We start from the raw sequence: 19,688 nt of genomic DNA, 5'->3' as shown, positions 1-19,688 counted from the left end.
GACCCCATGCTTCATTTGTTACAGCAGGTGGGAAGTGCCCTAAATCTGTAGCATCCCACCAGTTCTGAAACGGTAGTTGCTATAATGGCTACTGCTATAGCGAACTCTCTGGACTCAACCAGCCAAATAGCCACATATGGCTAGTGACTAGCATGTTGGACACCACAGCCCTAGAGAATTCGTTTTTTACCAAACCTCTACCAGAGGAGATATGTTGCGCTGAGCTAATGATTTTAGCCAAACTTCTCGTAGATGGCCACACAGTGTGTGTTCCTCCTTGCACAGTGTCCACCTACAGTCTATTTTGGAGACATGTTGAGCATTTATCTCTGCAATGAAGTCAGTGGGAACAGTGCTTTGAACCTTTGGAATGTAAAGTAGCTTCAAGAATCCAGTCCTAGTCTGAAACTGAGTGCTAAAAGTTAGTGAATCATGTTTACCTTAATTTCTGTGTGCATCAGCTGCCCTTATGTAAAAGGGGGATAATATCCATTCCTGTTACAGGGGAGGTGTGAAAATACATTACTGTTACCGTTTGTGAAACATCCAGATACTACATTGATGAAAGCCCTTGTAAAACCTATTAGGAAATGAATACAGGAAGTCCCCGGGTTACATCAATCCGACTTCCGTCGGATCCCTAGTTACAAACGGGGGGGGGGGGGGCAGCTAGTGCGGTGTGCCTCCCCTACTGTCGCCGCCTCTGGCGGCGTGGGGGGGTGCTTCCCCCCAGCAGACCAGGGAGACGCGGAGCTAGCGCCCTCCCTCCCCAGCAGACTAGGGAGACGCGGAGCGGCTTTTCTCACCGCGGAGGACACGGGCGGCGGGACCTCCAAGACACCCGGCCCTGCGCCGGGCTGCGGCCTCCGAGAATAAAGCTTGAGAATAAAGGACTGAGGGAAGTGAGGTGTGGGAGAATAAAACTGAGCTCTGGAGGAATGGTTGGCTAGAGTTTCCCCTACAATATGTACCAGTTCCGACTTACATACAAATTCAACTTAAGAACAAACCTACAGTCCCTATCTTGTACGTAACCCGGGGACTGCCTGTAACTATTCAGAGCAGAGTTTTAATAGGAAGCAGAAACTGTCCCAGAACTAAGTCACTGAACAACAAGGATAAAATAAAATATTGAATAGCTGCTTAGTTGTTGTACACCACACCTTTTGTGCACTGATTCAGGCATGAGTCCTTGGGTGGGGGGGGGGGGGGAATAGCGTGTGATCATATAACTGAAAATAGTGTCCTAATGCATATGCACAAGGGGAGGCTCAGCTAAGATAACACAGGGAGCTTTATTCTGGCATTTCCAACTTTTGGGTGTTTGGATTTTTCAACCTTAACAGTCTGTTGTATGGTAATTTATTATTTATATTGAAGGAACATTGAAAAGTTTACTAAGCACTTTTCAAATGCTGAGGCATAAATAGTCCTGAAGGAGCGTATAGTCTTTATTAAAAAGCCCATATTTTCCAATCTGAGCTGTCTGAAGTTCGTTGATTTCTTTCATGCAATGTATAGTCTGAAATCTTGTTTAATATTATTCATACGATTACAACAGATGTGCTAAATTGGCTAGGGAAACTGTGCGGGAAGGAAGGGCAGCTGACAGCTTACAGTATATGCAGATGTAACGTCTATTAGAAATATCCTCTGTGGTTTGTTTGCATGCAAAGTGAAGAGATTCTCAAAACAATGCTGCTGTGAATGGAAGACATCAGCAAAATTGCTTAAGGGTGCACAGCCCATTACTTATACAACGCTCGATGTAGTAACGACAGTGTGGAAACTTGTTCTATTTGCAATAGTTATTTAGCAATTATTAGATAAATATTTTCTCACATCTAATGTAAATGAGAGAAAATGTTATACTTCAATAAGACTTGTTAGTCCAGTTTTCTGTCCTAACTTTATCTACCTTTGGAAGCCAGTTTAGCTTTAACGAGGAACAATATTACTGGGAAAAGACTGCTTCAGGCATCTTTTCGTGTATCACACACACTCTGCTGATTAAATGTCTTGTGCAGGCCTGCCAACAAGAAGTCCAAGCCCCACGGCAGTACAGTCAAAGGACCCCTACGCACGCACAAGCTGGACATAGTACGCCTGACATTTGGGTGATGCTGTGTCTGCGCTGGCAGGCACCCTGTGAGCTGCCAAGATTGGCCGCATGGCTGCTTTCGCTGCAGCTGGTACTGCCACATGTGTGCCTAGGAGTCTTGTGGCTTGTCCGGGTGACTTACAATGGCTCCGGGATCCTGGCCGCCACCACCATTGCAGCACTGGAACTCCCAAGACCTTTTAAATCACCCAGGCCCCTGGACAACAACCCCATTTCTCCCCATTGGTGGGTCTGGTCTCCAGTACATGTAGGTTATTAGAACTAACCTGCTGTGTCTTGAACGATTCCTCATTTGCTCTCAACTGTTGTGAAATCTGTGCAAAATCATCAGAATGTTGCAAGAAGGTAAGATCCATAAATGTTTAATTGCTGATAGTATGCAGAGTAAGATCAAAATTAAGACACAGTTGTTGTTCAGTGTCAGAATTTGAAAGGCAGATAAGGACAGAAAATGGCTACAGGGACTTGGGTTTTGCTAGTTTGTGGATCTTGCAGGAGGGATTTATTGAAGAGGGAGGGAATATAATGCACAAAAGTAGGAAGCTCATTCCAGGTGTAAAGGGATGTGTGGAAGTGAGAGTCAGATAAGAAAACAGAGTGTGCATCACTGGGGTAGTAAAGGGAACAAGTTGGATCAGAGATGCAAAGCTTGTGGTATAGATAAGAGCAGCATTTGCACAGTGGTATTTAGTATCTTCATCTGGACACAGGACCAAACCTACTCAGGCATTCAGAAACTGGAGGGATGTGGTCTGAGCAGTGGGCATAGAAGATGACTGTAGTTGCTTTCTCCTGCAAGAGGAGTGACATTTTAATGGGGGAGGGGGGGCAGAGGGTGCAGGTGGTAATCAGGGTGGATAAGCATCATTTTTACTCCTAATAAGTCAAAGGTGGTGTGTGGTCTAAAAATAATTAGATTTTTATGCTGTTTTTCTTAATTGAAACTTGGAACAAATAATAGAAAACACTTTTTTCCCCACATGCCCTGTGAAGTCACCTGTCATCAATCAATCCCCACCCAAACTCCTGTGCGGACAGTCTTTCCCCTGAAACCTATGTTTTTTCATCTTTTTAATTATTATTTATTAATTATTGCAGTAGTGACTGGGAGCCCCAATCATGATTAGGATCCTGCAGTGCTGCACGTTCCTTGCCCCTCAAAAACTTATCAGACATGTCTGAAATTGTTGGTGATTGGTATCCGCTCTATGCAAAGTTGTTGAATTTAGGGGGAGGTGTTAAATATTGTCCATAAATAGAGCAGCTGAAAAGACAAAACTTCACAACTCAATTTTTGGCAAATAATTGCCGAAGAAAAACAACCCACAACATTTACAACATTTGTATTTGTTAGGGAGAATAGCCAGACTGTCTTTTAATTCAGTGCTTACCCGTGAGAATTATTCCCACGAGGAATCCTGCAATAAAATCTGCTTGGTCTAGAAGAATAGAAAGAAATTGAATATGGAGACTCCATTTCCACTTGTATTTATTCAGTCTGGGAAATTCAGTGGGCCACAGCATTACTATCAGCAGGGGATTCCTTGCTCCTAGCGTTAAATTACTGTCATAATCGCTCAATTATTTCTTCCTTGTACTGTTTAAAATAAAAATCCATCACATTCTATGTATTTTTCCTAACATTTATTAGGTTCAGTGTTTAGGAAAATCAATTATAGCCAGCCAGGCATGAATTGATGAATGTTCTTGTAATAATTGTCAGTTGTTAAACTAAATGTACTTTCTCTTTTCACCTCCTTTTCATTTCCTTCAGAGGGCAGAGGTGGCTCAGAGAGAGGCAGAGACCTTAAGGGAGCAGCTCTCGTCAGCTAACAAATCTCTCCAACTTGCTACGCAGATCCAGAAGGCACCTGATGTGGTGAGAAAAAAATATTTACTTACTCTTACAGGTTTCTGACATTCCTGCAGTCCAGCTCTTTCAGCTTATGTTCACAGTTATAAAAATATCTGTTTGGAATAATATTTTAACTGAACCAGACTTGTGTTCCTGGGAACTGTAAATCGGTTACGTTTTTGTTGGACAAACTATTCATTGAGATTGGAGGGAAAGACGGAGCTTTGAAGTGGAAATCCCACCTGCTCTTTGGATGCTAGTATGATCTGGGCAGCTCTCAGCTACTGATTGGGGAGTCCAGGTAGATAGCAGCAGCTATCAGAGACTCTTTCAAATCGATAGAAGCTGCGACTGCTGAAAAAATTAAGCAATGCCACGCAGCAAGGCTTGAATTGGTAGGACATCAACTTGCAATAGGTACATAGACAGACATGAGGCTGTAGGTAGGCCATGTGACCTCAACTAGCCAATTTATTTAGCATTGCACTAGAGGCCTATCACAGCATCATGTGCAGTAGCATACAGTAAATCCTCATTTAACACTATACATGCGTTTCTGAAAATGTTCGTGCTAAGCGAAAACATGCTATGGGGGGGCGGGGGTGTCAATTTTCCCATTTAAAAATAATGGAAAAGGTTGGGGGTTGCGTTTCAGGTGGTGGTGGCGGCAAAGTCAATTTTTTATTGGTGCTGGGTCGTCAACATTAGATATCTAGCAACACAGGTCACCGCGGTTTGTTAAAACACAAAGATAAACACGTGAGTGAGCGGAGGAGCGCTGTGACCATGTGAATTCATCTGCTCATGCGTATTACCACTGTTTTCACCAGCTTATACTGCCGTGCGAAGTAGTCCACTACTTGATTATTTTCATGTTATTTCGGGGACGGTCGTGTTATTTGAAAAATGTTCCCTAAAAAAAAAATCGTGCTATTGCGAAAACATGTTAAGTGGGCACGTGTTAAAGAAGTAATTACTGTACTGTTCTTAGCATATGGCTTGAGTACAGGAGTGGGCAATACTTTTTGATGGGGGGCTCTCCAAGATTTTGGTAAGTGGTCAAGGGTTGCACTTTTCCACAGAGAGGGTGCAGGGTCTGTTATGGAGGCTGGGTGCAGAAGGGAGGTTAGTATAGGGGACTAGAGTGTAGGAGAAGGTGTGAGGTCTGAGAAGGAGTTTGGATGAAGGAGGAGGTTGTCATCTGGGGCAGAGACTTGGGGTGGGGATATGGGTGCAAGAGAGGATTCTGGCCCGGGGGAGGGATGTAGAAGGGGGTTCAGGTCAGGGAGGGAATTATGACCTGAGGGACGGGGTGCAGAGGTTTGGGTGATGACCTGGTACAGGAGGGTGCGGTGGCCTCGGGCAGGCAGTGGAGGAGAGAGAGGGATTGGGGTGCAAGAGGCAGGCTCTGGCCAGGAGGTGCTTACCTAGGCGGCTCCCAGCCAGCAGCCCTGCAGGACCCTGAGGCAGGCTCCCTGTCTGCCACAGTCCCAGGCTACTCAAAATGGCTGGCTACTCTCTGAGGCTCTCCTCCTGGGGCAGGGAGAGGCTTTGCATGCTCCACCTCCTCCCCTCCAGCAAAATCTGTCATCGCCTAGTGGCTTAAAGTGGCATGGGGCTGCTCTGTGTCTGAGGGGCCTGGCGGAGTAGCCCACAGGCCATATCCAGCAGCCTGACGGGCTAGATGTGGCCCATAGATCTTGCTAGTCCCTACTCTAAAAGAAAGTTTTTAAAATTACATCTTCAACCAGGACTGGGCAAAATACGGCCCGGCAGTCCGCCAAGTCATCGGATCCAACCCACAGACCGCCCTATTGGGACAGTCAGGCACACAGCTACCGTGGGTTAAAGCACAGTCCGTGCAGCTCTCTGCCTCTGCTTGGAGAGGGGGGAAGGCTTCCTGTGATCTCCCTGCCCCTAGCCCAATCTCTCAGCTCCTATTGGCTGGAAACAAATGGTCAATAGGAACTGACCCCAGCCAGTCTCTCAGCTTCTGGTGGCTGGAAAGCTGAGAGATTGGCCTCGGATATGGAGTCGGCACAAGCCTCTCCCCCGTTCAGGAGCTGAGAGCCACGTGGAGGGACAAGTCTGCAATTTAAAGTGATGTTGGGCTGCAGCAGGCAGGGACCCCGGCCTGCCTTGGGGGTGCTCCAGGGCTACTGGCCAGGAGACACTTATGTAAGCACCTCCGAGCCAGAGCCTGCCTCTTGCACCCTTCTGCACGCCAACTCCTTCCCTCGGGTCACCATCTGAACCCTCTGCACCCAGATCACAACTCCCTCCCACACCCTGGACCCCCTCTACACCTGACCCAGATCACCATCCAAACCCTCTGCAGTCTGCACTCCCTTTTCCCCTTCTTCCAGGTCATAACTCCTTCCCAGACTTTGCACCTCCTCCTAGAGCCCCTCCCCCAAGCCAGAATCCGCTCCTGCACCCATATTCCTTTCCTGACTCTACATCCCAATCTCCTGACCCAGGTCACAACCCCCTTCTTCACCCAAACTCCCCTTCAGACCTCACCGTCTCCTGCACCCCAGTCCCTTATCCCGTGCGCCCTTCTGCACCCAACCTCCATTCTAGACCCTGCATCTCCTCCACAGAAAAGTGCAGCCCTTGACCACTTTCCAAAACCTTGGAGTGGCCCCCTCCAAAAATGATTGCCCACCTCTGTCTTAGACTGTGTTGTATCTTTCACCAAATATGTCATATTATATCAAGTTAGTTCATAAGCAAATAGGAAAAAATTAGCAAACTGATACAATATGCACTCTTCCTTGTTTTCCACTAAGTATTTTAAAACTAGCGGGTGAGGCCTGTCACTGACCCAGGCAAAGTCATTCTGAGTAGATTACACTTATAGGAAAGTTGAAGAAATTCAATATATAGAATTTGTTAGTACAGTAATGTGCTTGCAAAAGGAAAGTAGAAGAGAACAGTTTTAAAGTTATAGGATTTCAACTTTAAACATTATTCATTTCTATAGAAAATTACCGTATATAGTAAATTTGAATTGGAAATTCGTAAAGCTTCCATTACTCTTTCCATAACTAATTTGAATTATTTTGTGATTTGCAACAATAAAAATTTTCTTTGACCTAAAATGACAGTTGAATAAGTGACTCAATTTTAATTTTGTTACCCAATATTTTTTATGAACTCTAATCATAATAGTCATGATTTTTTTTCCGATGAAAACAAAAATAATTATTTAAACCTTTCACCCCGTTATTCCAGTGTAAAAAGTAGTGCATTCAGATAAGTTAAGTGGCAGGATTGTTTATGCAAATGTGGTATCTATAGGTAATTGAGAAGTTTATTTTGCACAAACAAACACTTGTCAAATTATAGGACTATGTAGCACTTTAAAGACTAACAAGATGGTTTATTAAATGATGAGCTTTCGTGGGCCAGACCCACTTTCTCAGATCAAACAGTGGAAGAGAATAGTCACAACCATATATACCAAAGGATACAATTGAAGGCTACATTTCTATTACTTGTCAATTTATGTAATAGATACACTTGTTTTGTTTTGGGAGATGGGTCACACAATTCCTTTATCTGTTTCACTGTCCAGGCACAGACTATTACATTCGTCGGTTTTTTTCTGGCTCAATAACCACCTAATTTAAAAGGACAATTCCTTTGGAGTTTAGCCTATCAAGGTGAATGGTAACTTAAGTATTGTTTACCTTAAATGGAAAATTGGCTCTGGTTGCAACTGACTAATCAAGCAAAATCGTGCTACTTTATATTATGAACCAAATATGTTCTCCCCTCCATATTGTACAGTAGAATACATAGTTGCCTTAAAAGTAATTTTTGGTACAGTCATCAGAAACCAGAAAGTCTGAAAAATTGTTTATGAGCCCTGGGAACTTCTCACTGAAGCCAACCAGAGCAGAATTCTAGGCCTAATAGTATAAACAAAAGGTCAGAATAAAAGCCTGGATATTGAATTACCTGTCTGTTCCCAGTTTATATTTCTGCATCTTATTATTCTAGTATTAGGTTTTTCTTGTATTTAATAGGACTTGTGCGCTTCCATTCATAGTTAATGTGACAGCTACTGCAGGATAAAAATGATCATTATCTATCTTATTTCAAACTGTATTCTGGTCTCAACAGAGATATGCACTAGACAGTTACACAACTTGTGATGTTTAACGCAACCAAATTAAAGGTTTTTTTTCAAGGTAAAAAGTATAATTCACTATAATAGGAGGGCATTGTTAACTGCTGTTCAGACTTCCAGCTCTCTGTGTGAGATACAGCACTATTATATAGACATTGGAACTCAAGCTAAGGGTTGGGAAGATATGGAAAAGGCATTTAGTTTATTTCTGCTCTAGAAAGTACATGGGTATCCAGTATCCGGCAGCGCCATTTGCTGTAATAAGAGGGACAGGATGTCAGTATTTCTGGGTTGAATTTTCACCACTGATTCATGGTGTGTGTTTTGGCATGTTGCTTGGGGGGTGCACTTAATCGAATAGTAAAATGGATACTCACTTCATTAGCATATTTGTGCGATTTTATTCCTTAGAAATTGTACATTCGTTTAGCAGTCTTGGAATGAGGATTGCTGTGGGAACACCAAGTATTGGGTTAGATCGTGCTCCCTAGATTGGAACATAGAATCCTATTCTTCCAAAATGGCATCCTATCTGATTATTTTTTAAAGCACAAGATTTCATTGCCAGAAAAGCACCATTACTAATAATCACTTAAGTGGAGAATTTTGTATCTCTTCAGACATTGACTCCTGCATCCTCCCAAAACCCATGCGATGTAGATAAGTCTGTTCTCTCCATTATCCCCATTGTATGCATGAAGCACCTGAGCCATAAGGAGCTTAATTTCCCAAATCTACAGAGTAAGTCAGTGGCGTATCTACTTAGGAGCATCTGGCATCAAGTTCCACACTTCCTCCTGATCCAAGGACTTCCAGTTTGAGCTTGCTGCTTTTATTGATATATGATTTCTTTCCCATTAGGAGCAGGCCATAGAGGTGTTGACAAGATCTAGCTTGGAGGTGGAACTAGCTGCAAAAGAACGAGAAATTGCTCAGCTGGTCGAAGATGTCCAGAGACTCCAGGGCAGCCTCACCAAACTTCGTGAGAACTCCACCAGCCAGATATCCCAGCTGGAGCAGCAGTTGACTGCCAAGAACAGCACACTTAAAGTAAGGATCAGTTGGGCATTCAACACAGTTCGCTCAGTCCTTATTCAGAGCAAGGCTCTTAACGGAAACACATAGTACAGGCAGTCCCCGAGTTACGCGGATCCGACTTATGTCGGATCCACACTTACGAACGGGGCTTTCTCGCCCCGGAGCTCGCAGGCAGCGGGACCGCCCAGAGCGCAGCGGTCCCGCCACCTCGACCTCCGGGGCGAGAAAAGCTGCTCCGGGTGCCCCTGGTCTGCTGGGGACCGTCTCCAGCAGATCAGGGACACCTGGAGCAAAGCCGGGGAGGCAGAGGGGTCCCGCGCCTCTGAGGCTTTGCCCTGGCAAAGCCAGGGAGGCGCGGGACCCCACCACCACTGTGGCTTTGCTCCCCGTGTCCCTGGTCTGCTGGAGGAGAGGGGGGCACAGCTAGTACGCCCCCCCCCCCCCCCACCACCAGCAGACCAGGCTTTTGTTGTGGACCCTGGGGTAGAGAGGCTGGGGTGCTGCCGGGTTGGTCCTGCAGGGACCTACCTGGCAGCCCAGCTGTTCTGTCCCAGGCTCGAGATTCAGCCGCTGTTGAAACTGATCAGTGGCTGATTCCAGGAAGCTGGGGGCAGAGCAATTCTGCCTCCGGCTTCCTGTAGTCAGTCCCTGGTCAGTTTCAGCAGCAGCGGCTGAATCTGGAGCCAGTTCCGACTTACATACAAATTCAACTTAAGAACAAACCTATAGTCCCTATCTTGTACGTAACCCGGGGACTGCCTGTAGTTCACTCATGCAGATTTCATCATGCATTGTAGTTGTGAGTGGCACAGCATGTTCTTCGAGTGACTGCCTGTGTACATTCAGCTCTAGGTGTGGGCATGCCTGAGCATAGTCACTGGACGCTTTTCCCTCAGTAGGATCTGTTGGGACAAGCTTGAGCACCCTCTGCTACACCACGTTGAGCACATTGGCATAGGCCAGCCAGCCAGCTCCAAGCCCGTTCAGTTCCTTCCTACTGCCTATGAGAGTAGCTGGGACTGGGATCCTTGCTTGTGGAAACTCTCCATGATCTTTTACTTCTTTTTGGTAGTTGCCAGTTTTTAGTCCGTCTTTGCTCATTTTAGTGATGTTCTGTAACTTATTGTTTTAGCAGAGTTTTAGTGGTTCCCTGGTTCCAAGGCATGCATTGATCACTGGGCTCTGAGCTGGGTGTCTCCTGAAACAAGGTGGTCCTCCTGAGCAACCTAAAGGGCTTGGAAGAAGCTCACATTGGGGACCGTTGCCAGATCTGTAAGGACTAGAGGTGTCTAAGTCTCGGCTTGACAAAGCCCTGGCCAGGTTGATTTAGTTGGGATTGGTCCTGCCTAGAGCAGGGGGCTGGACTTGATGGCCTCCTGAGGTCTCTTCCAGCTCTGTGGTTCTAGGATTCTATGACTTGGAGCCTTGGAGAAGGAAGACTGGGAAGCTAGGCTAGAATTTTTGTTCCATCTCAGCCAGGCCAGTCAGACTTTGCATCTAATGTCTCAACATCAACAGGGATTGCTCCTTCTACCATACCAAAGTCCTGGCATTAATCACATCCTCAGTGCCAAGGACACAGATGGTCCGGGGGGGGAGGAGTGAACCCCAGCACCGAAGACAGCCAGGCATGAGAATCAGAGGGGAATGCGATCTAAACCAAAGCACACTCTGCCTTGATACCGCAGACATTGGCATTATCGACTGTGGGACCTGTGCAGGCACATTCAAGTCCAGCACCAGAAGAGCTGTCTACATCTGTGGTATAGCATGACCACACCAGAGACATTTGCTGCTGTCAGAGACTTTTTTTTTCTATCCTATCAATACCAGTATTGTTGGCAGTACAACAGATGGTGTTATCAGTGTCTGGGGACAGAAGGGAGGCTGGCTTCAGTGCAAGCATCTCTAACGTGGCACTGGTCTTGCTGAGGAAAGTGGCTTTAAGTTTGGGCATACAGGCAGCGGTAGTGAGTCCTCTCATAGCCTGTTTGACAAGTTAGCAGCCCTGGGCCGCTCAGAAGTAGGGATGTGAAAGTGTAACCATATAACAGTTAACCGATAAGCCTGGGTTCATCGGTTAATCTTCACAGTTACACGCAGGCTCCCGGTATTTGTGGAAGCTGGCTTAAAAGCCAGCTCCTGGCACACACCAGCTTCCAGGAGCCGTGTCTCCTCCTCATTCCCCCTTCCCCATGGAAGGGGAAGTAGGCCACAAGGAGCCAGTTTAAAAGCTGTCTCCCCATGTGCACGGGCTCCTAGGGAGTCTCCTCTGTCCTCCCCCACGCTCCTGCCTCTGCCTTGGAGGGCGGGGGGAGGCAGGAGCTGATGCTTAAATTTTCAGCAGTTACATGTTTACTTGATTAATTGCATTTTAACATCCCTACTCAGAAGTTGCCCTGCCTGTCAATGAGGCCATTATGGATCTTGCTAAGTCCATTTGGCAGATCCGAACCTCCCTACCCTCCACATCCAAAAGAGCTGAACAAAGATTTTTTGTTCTTGCCCAGGGTTATGAGTTCCTGTGCACTCATCCTTCCCCTCCCGCAAGATCCCTGGTGCTATCTGCTGCCAGTGGGAGAGAAAGGCAGGTTCCCTTGGTTCCAGCCCCAAAATCAATACTTGGGAAAATTAAATAATCTTGTTTGGCAGGAAAGATTATTCAACTAGGGAGTCACAATTCAGTATTTCAAACCAGCATTGGGCCGATATGATTTGAACGTGGGATTGCATGCAGAAATTCAAGGACTTGCTCCCACAAAAAAGGGTAGGCAAGGCTTCTGCTTACTGGTGAGCCAGGGAAAATCAGTGATGAGGGCCTCGTTGCAAGTTGCTTCAGATGCGGCTGATTTGACAGCTAAGTCCGTGGCTTAGACATACAAGGTTCAGCCTCTCCTTCGTGTGGGATCTGCAGTAGAGTTTCTACAGAATTTAAGAGGGAAGGGATTCTACTCCCATTATTTCCTAATCCCAAAAGCCAAGGGAGGTTTCAGACCTGTTTTTAGATCTGTGGCACCTCCGATACTATTTCTAGAAAGTAAAGTTCCACGTGGTCACCATGGCATCCATTATCTCCCCTCGATTTAAGAAATACCTATTTTAACTTATCGATACACCAAGGACACAGACATTTCCTCAGATTCATAGTGAACCACTTACACCACCAATTCCTGGTCATCATACTCTGTTTGTCTGTGGTTTTGTGTGTGGTCACAGAAAGCTTGGCAGTAGTGGCAATTTTTCTCGGGAGATTAGTGGTGTAGTTCCATTCTTATGTAGATAATTTACTAATCAAGGCCAATCCATGGCTCAGGTAGTGTCTAACTCGCCCGTGGCCTTCTCATACACAAGGCTGCACCTCAGACCCCTCCAGAGATAGCTGGTGTCAGTGTACTCCCCAAATCATCACCATATGGACCCTGTACTCAAGGTATCTCAGTGACTTCTCATCTCTCTCCTGTTGGTGATTGTGCTGTCACTCGATGTCAATGTTGTTCTTTGAGATGTGTTGCACATGTCCATTCCATCACCCTTCTGCCTCTCTACGTTGGAGTTTTTCCAGAAAAAAAGGCACAGAGGGGGTGCCAGGTTGGCTTGGCACTTTGTATTGGCGCTATCAACAAGTGGAACGGTGACTTTTCTTGGAGCATGCACAGACCTGGAGTGGAATGGATTTGTGCAACATATCTGGAAGAATAAGTTACAGAAAGTAACTTTTTTTCTTCGTACTAAGCCATTTCTTCAGAATGTAATTTAATTGCATTTTTACTGACATTTTGTGGGGTTTGTTTTAATGACTTTTTTTTTGTTGAACTCACTCTGCTTGTTTCCAGTTATATTTTAAGTTCATTTATATTTATACTGTTTTTAGTTCAGACCTTTCTGATTAATTTTCACAGAACAGTAAAATTACTGTAATTAGGATAATTTAAAAACCTAACTACAGTACTATGTATATGTCTGAAAAATAACCAACCAAAAAGCACACAGCAAATCCTTTCAGGATTTAAAACTGACTAAGTTATGCCTTCTTTCAGTATTACTGTTTAGTTAAGGACATCTGTCATTCAGTCAGCCTGTAACTGATTCCAGCTAGCCATTTCTAGCCTTCCAGCTAGCCTTTCTCCCACTGGAAAAAGGGACTTATCTTCTTTGGATGCACAAACCCAAGAAAGCATGAGGAGTGAAAGGAAGGATTTTAAACTTATTAGAGCATATTTTTTTCATTTTGACTCTTTTTTTTTTTCCCCCTAAGATAGTATCTTATTTGTAGCAAGTATTGCAGTCCTGGGCATTCAGCATATCAGTCAGTAGCACTTTTGCTGAAAACCACAAGGACGGTATATCTAACTCTTTCTTGAATGACCCCATTCTCTTTTGTTTCCATGGCCTGTCTTTGTGCACCATTCCACACATTTCTGATCTGTCAGTAAGCATGAGAAATGTTTTCCTGACATCTGTTGTGAATCAGTTTCCGCTGACTTCTGTCTCTTTCAATGTTCTACCAGCTATAAGATGAGAATAGAAAATTCAGTTAATTTCGCTATTGTATTAAAGATGTCTTAGTTTTTGGAAGTAAGCAATTTTAGCATTCCTCAAAATCAGAGGCTGATAGTGCCAACTTAAGCCAGCCATGGCTTGGGCAGTTACTGTCTAGCCCTTCTGTATCCAAGTGCCTCAGCTCTCAGTTGCAAACCTTGACACATTGTTCTAAATCTGACATTCTTCAGAGGTACAGTTAACTTCAATTGGACTAAGTTTGGTCCTTTAGCCGACCTGATGACAGGGCATTTCATTTCAATAATTTTCATAATTAGGTTTGCCAGCTAATGCTAATACTTTGATATCTTGATTCTATCTAATTTACCTTGTTTGTGCCATTATTGCCTTTCTTTTCCTTGGTGCTGGAAAATCTGAGATGTAAACTTTGCTGTACAGGGAACCATATCAAAATAGGTTTTTTGGAGACCTTACATTTTGATTATAAAACAAGTGCTTCTAGAATAGCTAAGATTGTAATATAGTGATAGAAATGTGGCCGTGTTAGTCTGGGGTAGCTGAAGTAAAATGCAGAACAATGTAGCACTTTAAAGACTAACAAGATGGTTTATTAGGTGATGAGCTTTCGTGGGCCAGACCCACTTCCTCAGATCAAATAGTGGAAGAAAATAGTCACAACCATATATACCAAAGGATACAGTTAAAAAAAATGAACACATATGAAAAGGACAAATCACATTTCAGAACAGATGGGGGATGGGAGGGAGAGGTCAATGTCTGTGAGCTCTTGCGAGTCTCTAAGAGTGCATCTTGCATCTTAAGAGTGCATCTACGCAGCTCCATAACTCAAAATAAGAGACATCCCACTCTCCCCACCTCTAATATCAATTCACAGACACTTACCTTCCTCCCCCTCCCCCCCCCCCGCATCCCCCTCCTGTTCTGAAATGTGATTTGTCCTTTTCATATGTGTTCATTTTTTTAATTGTATCCTTTGGTATATATGGTTGTGACTATTTTCTTCCACTATTTGATCTGAGGAAGTGGGTCTGGCCCACGAAAGCTCATCATCTAATAAACCATCTTGTTAGTCTTTAAAGTGCTACATTGTCCTGCATTTTTCCTAAGATTGTAATGGTTGCCTTCACAAAAAATGAATGTTTCACAAATTAAAGTAATATTCTTTATTTGTATCTTGGAGGAATTCTTTAATGTTATGCGGTTTAATGAAACAATTCAGCAGTACTTCCAGTGTCTTTCAAAATTGCTTCCTTTGCTTCATCTGATGTAATCATCAGAATCTGTCCACTAGTGTAAAGGCTTTTCTGACTCTAAGTATATTAACCTCTTGTGAGCTGGAGACAGAAGTTCCCCACTATCCAGCAAAATAGTAGTAGTCCTAGGGTACGTCTAGACTACATGCCTCTGTCGGCAGAGGCATGTAGATTAGGCTACCAGACATAGGAAAATGAAGTGGCGATCAGCTGTTTGTCGGCTCAGCGCGGCAGCCATGTAAATTTAAATGAAGCGGCGATTATTTAAATCACCGCTTCATTTTACTACGTCGGGTAGCCTAATCTACATGCCTCTGGTGACAGACGCATGTAGTCTAGACGTACCCATAGTTAGCCAAGAGATTGTGTCTGCCTGGCACCAAATGATCTGGGTTGATCAACTGTTTGTGTGTGTACTCTGCATTATCACTTAAAATCAATCTAAAATATTTTAGCAATAGGTCCAATCTAGTAGATTCTCTGAAACTTGGTATTTTAATGTTCTTTTGTATAAGAAATGCAAGTTGATTTCTTAATCAGCTAGTGCTTCCTAAAGTACTTTGAAGAAATATTTTTCACTGCCTCCAGCACATTTGTATACTTCTGAGTGGAGTATTTTTAGACTTTGTGGGACAGTAGAATACATTTTATTTTGTATGAATTAACCAGCTTGATATTTAGATCAAGAGATTAGTTCCTTCGGACTGTTTCACAGTTTAAACCTTTTATTATGCTTTGTGCTGTGCTTTTTACAGGGTTGAGACAATTAGCACACCAATATGTTTTACAATAGTGATTGGCCGGGGAGATGACAAATACCTAAATGGTCTGATTACATACAGATTGTATTGTCAGATGTGCTTATTTGCATTTTTTGCTAAAAGTAAAAAGTGCAGAATTTCCTTGGCAGCAATCTCTGTATTTATTATGGGGTTTCAATCATTCCTTTGGGACCAATGGGTATAAATGCTTCATTGTAGTGTTCACTATCTTCCAGTGTAACCATCCTGTTTATAAGATTGATCTGTAGGTTTGAGGCTGCAAGGGAGACAGCTTCACATAGAAAACAAAAATTGTAGATAATGATTTGTAGCCTTGGGCTGTGGTAACAATCACAGAGCTATACTTAAAAACCTTCTGAAATATACCTGTATAAAACTACACTTACATTAAGGCTAGCTTACAAGTGGAAGTCATTGGAAAAACTTTAAAAAAACCTATATTTGACAAGTATTCCTATAAAGAAAGCCTTTCTGCTTAGCATATCCCTGCAATAGTAACTAGCACAATAACCAGATTGGTATTAATGGCCCTATTTTCATTCTGTCATATGGCTTTCTGTTGTCAAACTTATAGCCAGTCGAAATCATCTACATTTTGATTGTCTCTGTATGTCATATGATAACACAAAATGTGTGGATCTTGGAGCTAGTATCAAAAGAGGGATGGATTGTAATGCCCCTCCTCCTCTCCCCCAGGTTCTAAATCACATAAATGTATCAGTTATGAGGTGTTGGCTGTAGAAGGATCAAAAAAAGTTGTTAGAAATGGCTGGCAAAGAGACATGGCCCAAGTGTGATGTCTTGATTCAGCAGCTCTCTCAGTAAGCCCAATGGCAGAGCTGGAAAGGTGTATCTTTCCCTACCCTCAGGGGCGGTCAGGTTTGTAAACGTTGAGCCAGATTCCCTGGTACACTAAGGCCACTTTCCTTTGTGTTCAAGCTGTAATATGAACAATTGGTCAAACGAATGACTCAAGGAACTGAAGTGTCGCTGGCTTCACCTTGGACGTAAGGATTACACAGATGTGGAACACACTTTGTAAAGAGATGGCATTCTGTGCAGAGCTGGTTTAAAATGTACAGGAAATCCTTCAAGTTTTTCTTCTGAACGGCATGGAAGATATTTGAGGGAGTAAAAAATGTTATTGCTGTACAAGAACAAAATCCAGTGTCCTATTCCTTCTAGTTTGCGTGTGGTTCCTTCATTAATGGCTATTATTGGCAGCTTCAGAGGAAAGCTCCAAAGTGTGCCTTACTTTATCACATTTACTGTAGAAGGTTTTTTTAACTCCAATAGCCATTATTATTTTTCACATAACTAGAATAACTGTAAAGATTATTCATGTTCCTATTTTCTATTCTCTTAACTTCACAAGAAACTACTCTCTTCATTAATATCCTTGGAGCTGTGAGTTCCACAAGTTAAAATTCACTCTGCTTTCCTGGAATTCACAGTGCTGATAATTTGTTAGAACTTATTGCTTGTTGAGTGGATATCATAATAGCATCTTGTGCTGCTTTTTTCTGGGTTGTTTGTTTTTTAATAGGATGGGATAGTTTCTTTTTCATTGCCACTGCCATTGCAGCAAAATTGATCAAACTGTCATATTTTTACAATATGGAAATTAAGGGTAAAAAAAGGAAAGGGACAGAAATATTTCAGGTACACAGAAATAGGTATGAAATGCATTATAAGAAAGAACATTTGAATCGGATAGCCTAAGAAATACCAAGGAGGCTATGAGGATTGAACATTATGATATCGAACAGCAGAAAGATGTGTTTAAAAGCGTGCAGCATGATGAATCAGGCAGCCATTTTCTGTTCCTACATTTTTGTTTTTCAGAGAATTTCCAAATCTTGAGAACATAGGTTACAGTATAATTGACATGCCAGGAGGGGCTGAAATTACAACCAGAAATGCCTGGCCTGAGCGATGGTGAAAGTTTGCATTTAAAAAAAAAAAAAAAGGGTACATTCCACGTTGGAGTTCTAGAAGAAAAAGTTCTGCTTCTGGATGCAAGTGCGAATATTTTGCTAGATTGTCTGAATTATCCTTAGATCCTTTTGAATTTTGAGATTTTTCTTATTAATGCACATAAATGCATGTTGTGTGGTTGAAAAAAATGCAGATTGAGTCAAATGGAAAATATGGCTACTTCCGTTTAGTTTCTTTGGTAGGCATGAGAACCAGAGATGAGGAGTTCATTGCTGAGTTGGACATTCTTTTCTTCAATCCTGGTTATGCTAGTTTTACCCTCTGAAGAAGTCTCATTAAAGTCAGCAGAACTATCCATTTACTCAGGTCACATCTAAACTACATTCCTCTTCTGAAAGAGGGAATGTAAATGAGGCTGATCAAAAGAGCAAATGGAGATTTAAATATCCTGCGCTTCATTTGCATATTAGCGTCCAATCGGTGTTTCAAAAAAGGGTTTTTCAAAAGTGAAACCGCAGTCTAGACAGGGTTCTTTAGGGGAAAAGAAAACCCTTTTTTGAAAGAACACGTACTCAGGAGTACAGGTTCTTTCGAAAAAGAGTTCTTTTTTTTCCAAAAGAACCCTGTCTAGACTGTAGTTTTCCTTTTGAAAAACCCTTTTTTGAAACACCGATCGGATGCTAATATGCAAATGAAGCATGGGATATTTAAATCTCCGCTTCATTTGCACTTTTGATTTTCTTCATTTATATTACTCTTTTGACAGAGGAATGTAGGCTAGACATAGCCTCAGGTGATAAGTTATCCAATCTGTTGAGGCATTTATATTTAACTAATGTTATATAAGAGCAGCCATACTGGGTCAGACCAAAGGTCCATTTAGCCCAGTAGCCTGTTTTCTGACAGTAGCCAATGCCAGGTGCCTCAGTGGGAATGAACAAAAACAGGAAATCATCAAGTGAACCATCCCCTGTTGTGCATTCCCAGCTTCGGATGAACAGAAGCTAGAGACGCTATTGATTGGCCTATCCTCCATGAATTTATCTAGCTCTTTTTGAACCCTGTGGAAGACCTGTTCTTCATGAGTGCCTCTGGGAAGGAGTTCCACAGGTTGATTCTGCATTATGTAAAGCAGCAAAGAGTGTTGTAAGATTATTTCCTGTTTCAGTTGTTGCTTTGTAAGATTGGTCATTTCTACCCTCTTTCCATCTGATATGTTTCTCTTGATTGTCTTACTTGTTAAGTTTGTTTTGTGCCTTTTCTTGTTACTGTAGATTTGTTCAGTGAAGAAAAGAAATAGTTTGACGTTTAGTGAGATTTTGGATTCTGTACAGATTTTGCCCTCACATTTTCAGTGCATGGAAAATTGGCACAGTATATTGTTGTTTCATGCCACATTATACTTTATCGCTGTAAATATATTGGCTTTCGCTACATCATGCTTCAAAATAGCACTGCTACTCTCAAAGTTGCAGGAGTGGAGGGGGCCTATTTATTTTTACTTCAGATACTTCGTTATCATTTTGGATCAGTTAGCTGGACAAAAATTAAGTCAGTCAAATAAAGCACTCCCAGCTTCTGTGGATATTGTAAGCCAAATCAGTTCTCTTGATATTCTCTTGCGTGGCTAAGATGTATCTATAGTAAGCAAGGAATCTATTTAGATTGTAGGCTCTTTTGGGGCTTAGACTGTATTTTTAGTTCTTTGTACAGTGTCTACCAGTAATGTAGCATCTGCAAACAGCTTTGTTGGGAACAGTAATCATAACACTAGAGTTTAGGGAGCATTTATCCTACAGTGATGGGCACTGACTTTTGGGTAATGTCCAAATTCATGGCATTGTATTGTGGGTTGTGTAAGGAGGATCAGCACTAGGGATGTTAAATGGTTTACTGGTAAGCATGAGGCTTATGCGTATGCTAACCAGTTAACCAGCCTTTGCTGATGAACTCTGGCAACAGCCAGCCATGTCGGACCACAGCAGCTCTGACCACAGAGGGGCCAACAGGATTCCGCGGCAGTAGGAAGCCAGTATGCTAG

General features: G+C 43.1%; 1 protein-coding gene across 6 annotated transcripts in view; it reads left to right on the top strand.

The window, feature by feature from the left end:
- Positions 1-19,688, top strand: part of CUX1 (cut like homeobox 1) — a 398,058-nt gene that overhangs the window by 252,176 nt on the left and 126,194 nt on the right. For all 6 annotated transcript variants that reach the window (XM_075904409.2, XM_075904408.2, XM_089772231.1 and 3 more), the window contains exons 10-11: positions 3,897-4,001; positions 8,977-9,165. In XM_075904409.2, coding sequence (XP_075760524.1) covers positions 3,897-4,001; positions 8,977-9,165 — 294 coding nt within the window. The remainder of the gene's footprint in view (positions 1-3,896; positions 4,002-8,976; positions 9,166-19,688) is intronic.

The sequence above is a fragment of the Pelodiscus sinensis genome, chromosome 21, assembly GCF_052426305.1.
Source record: "Pelodiscus sinensis isolate ZL-2025 chromosome 21, ASM5242630v1, whole genome shotgun sequence".
Taxonomy (NCBI): Eukaryota; Metazoa; Chordata; order Testudines; family Trionychidae; genus Pelodiscus; species Pelodiscus sinensis.
The sequence above is the reverse complement of the archived record's forward strand: the minus strand, read 5'-3'. Positions and strand labels throughout refer to the sequence as shown.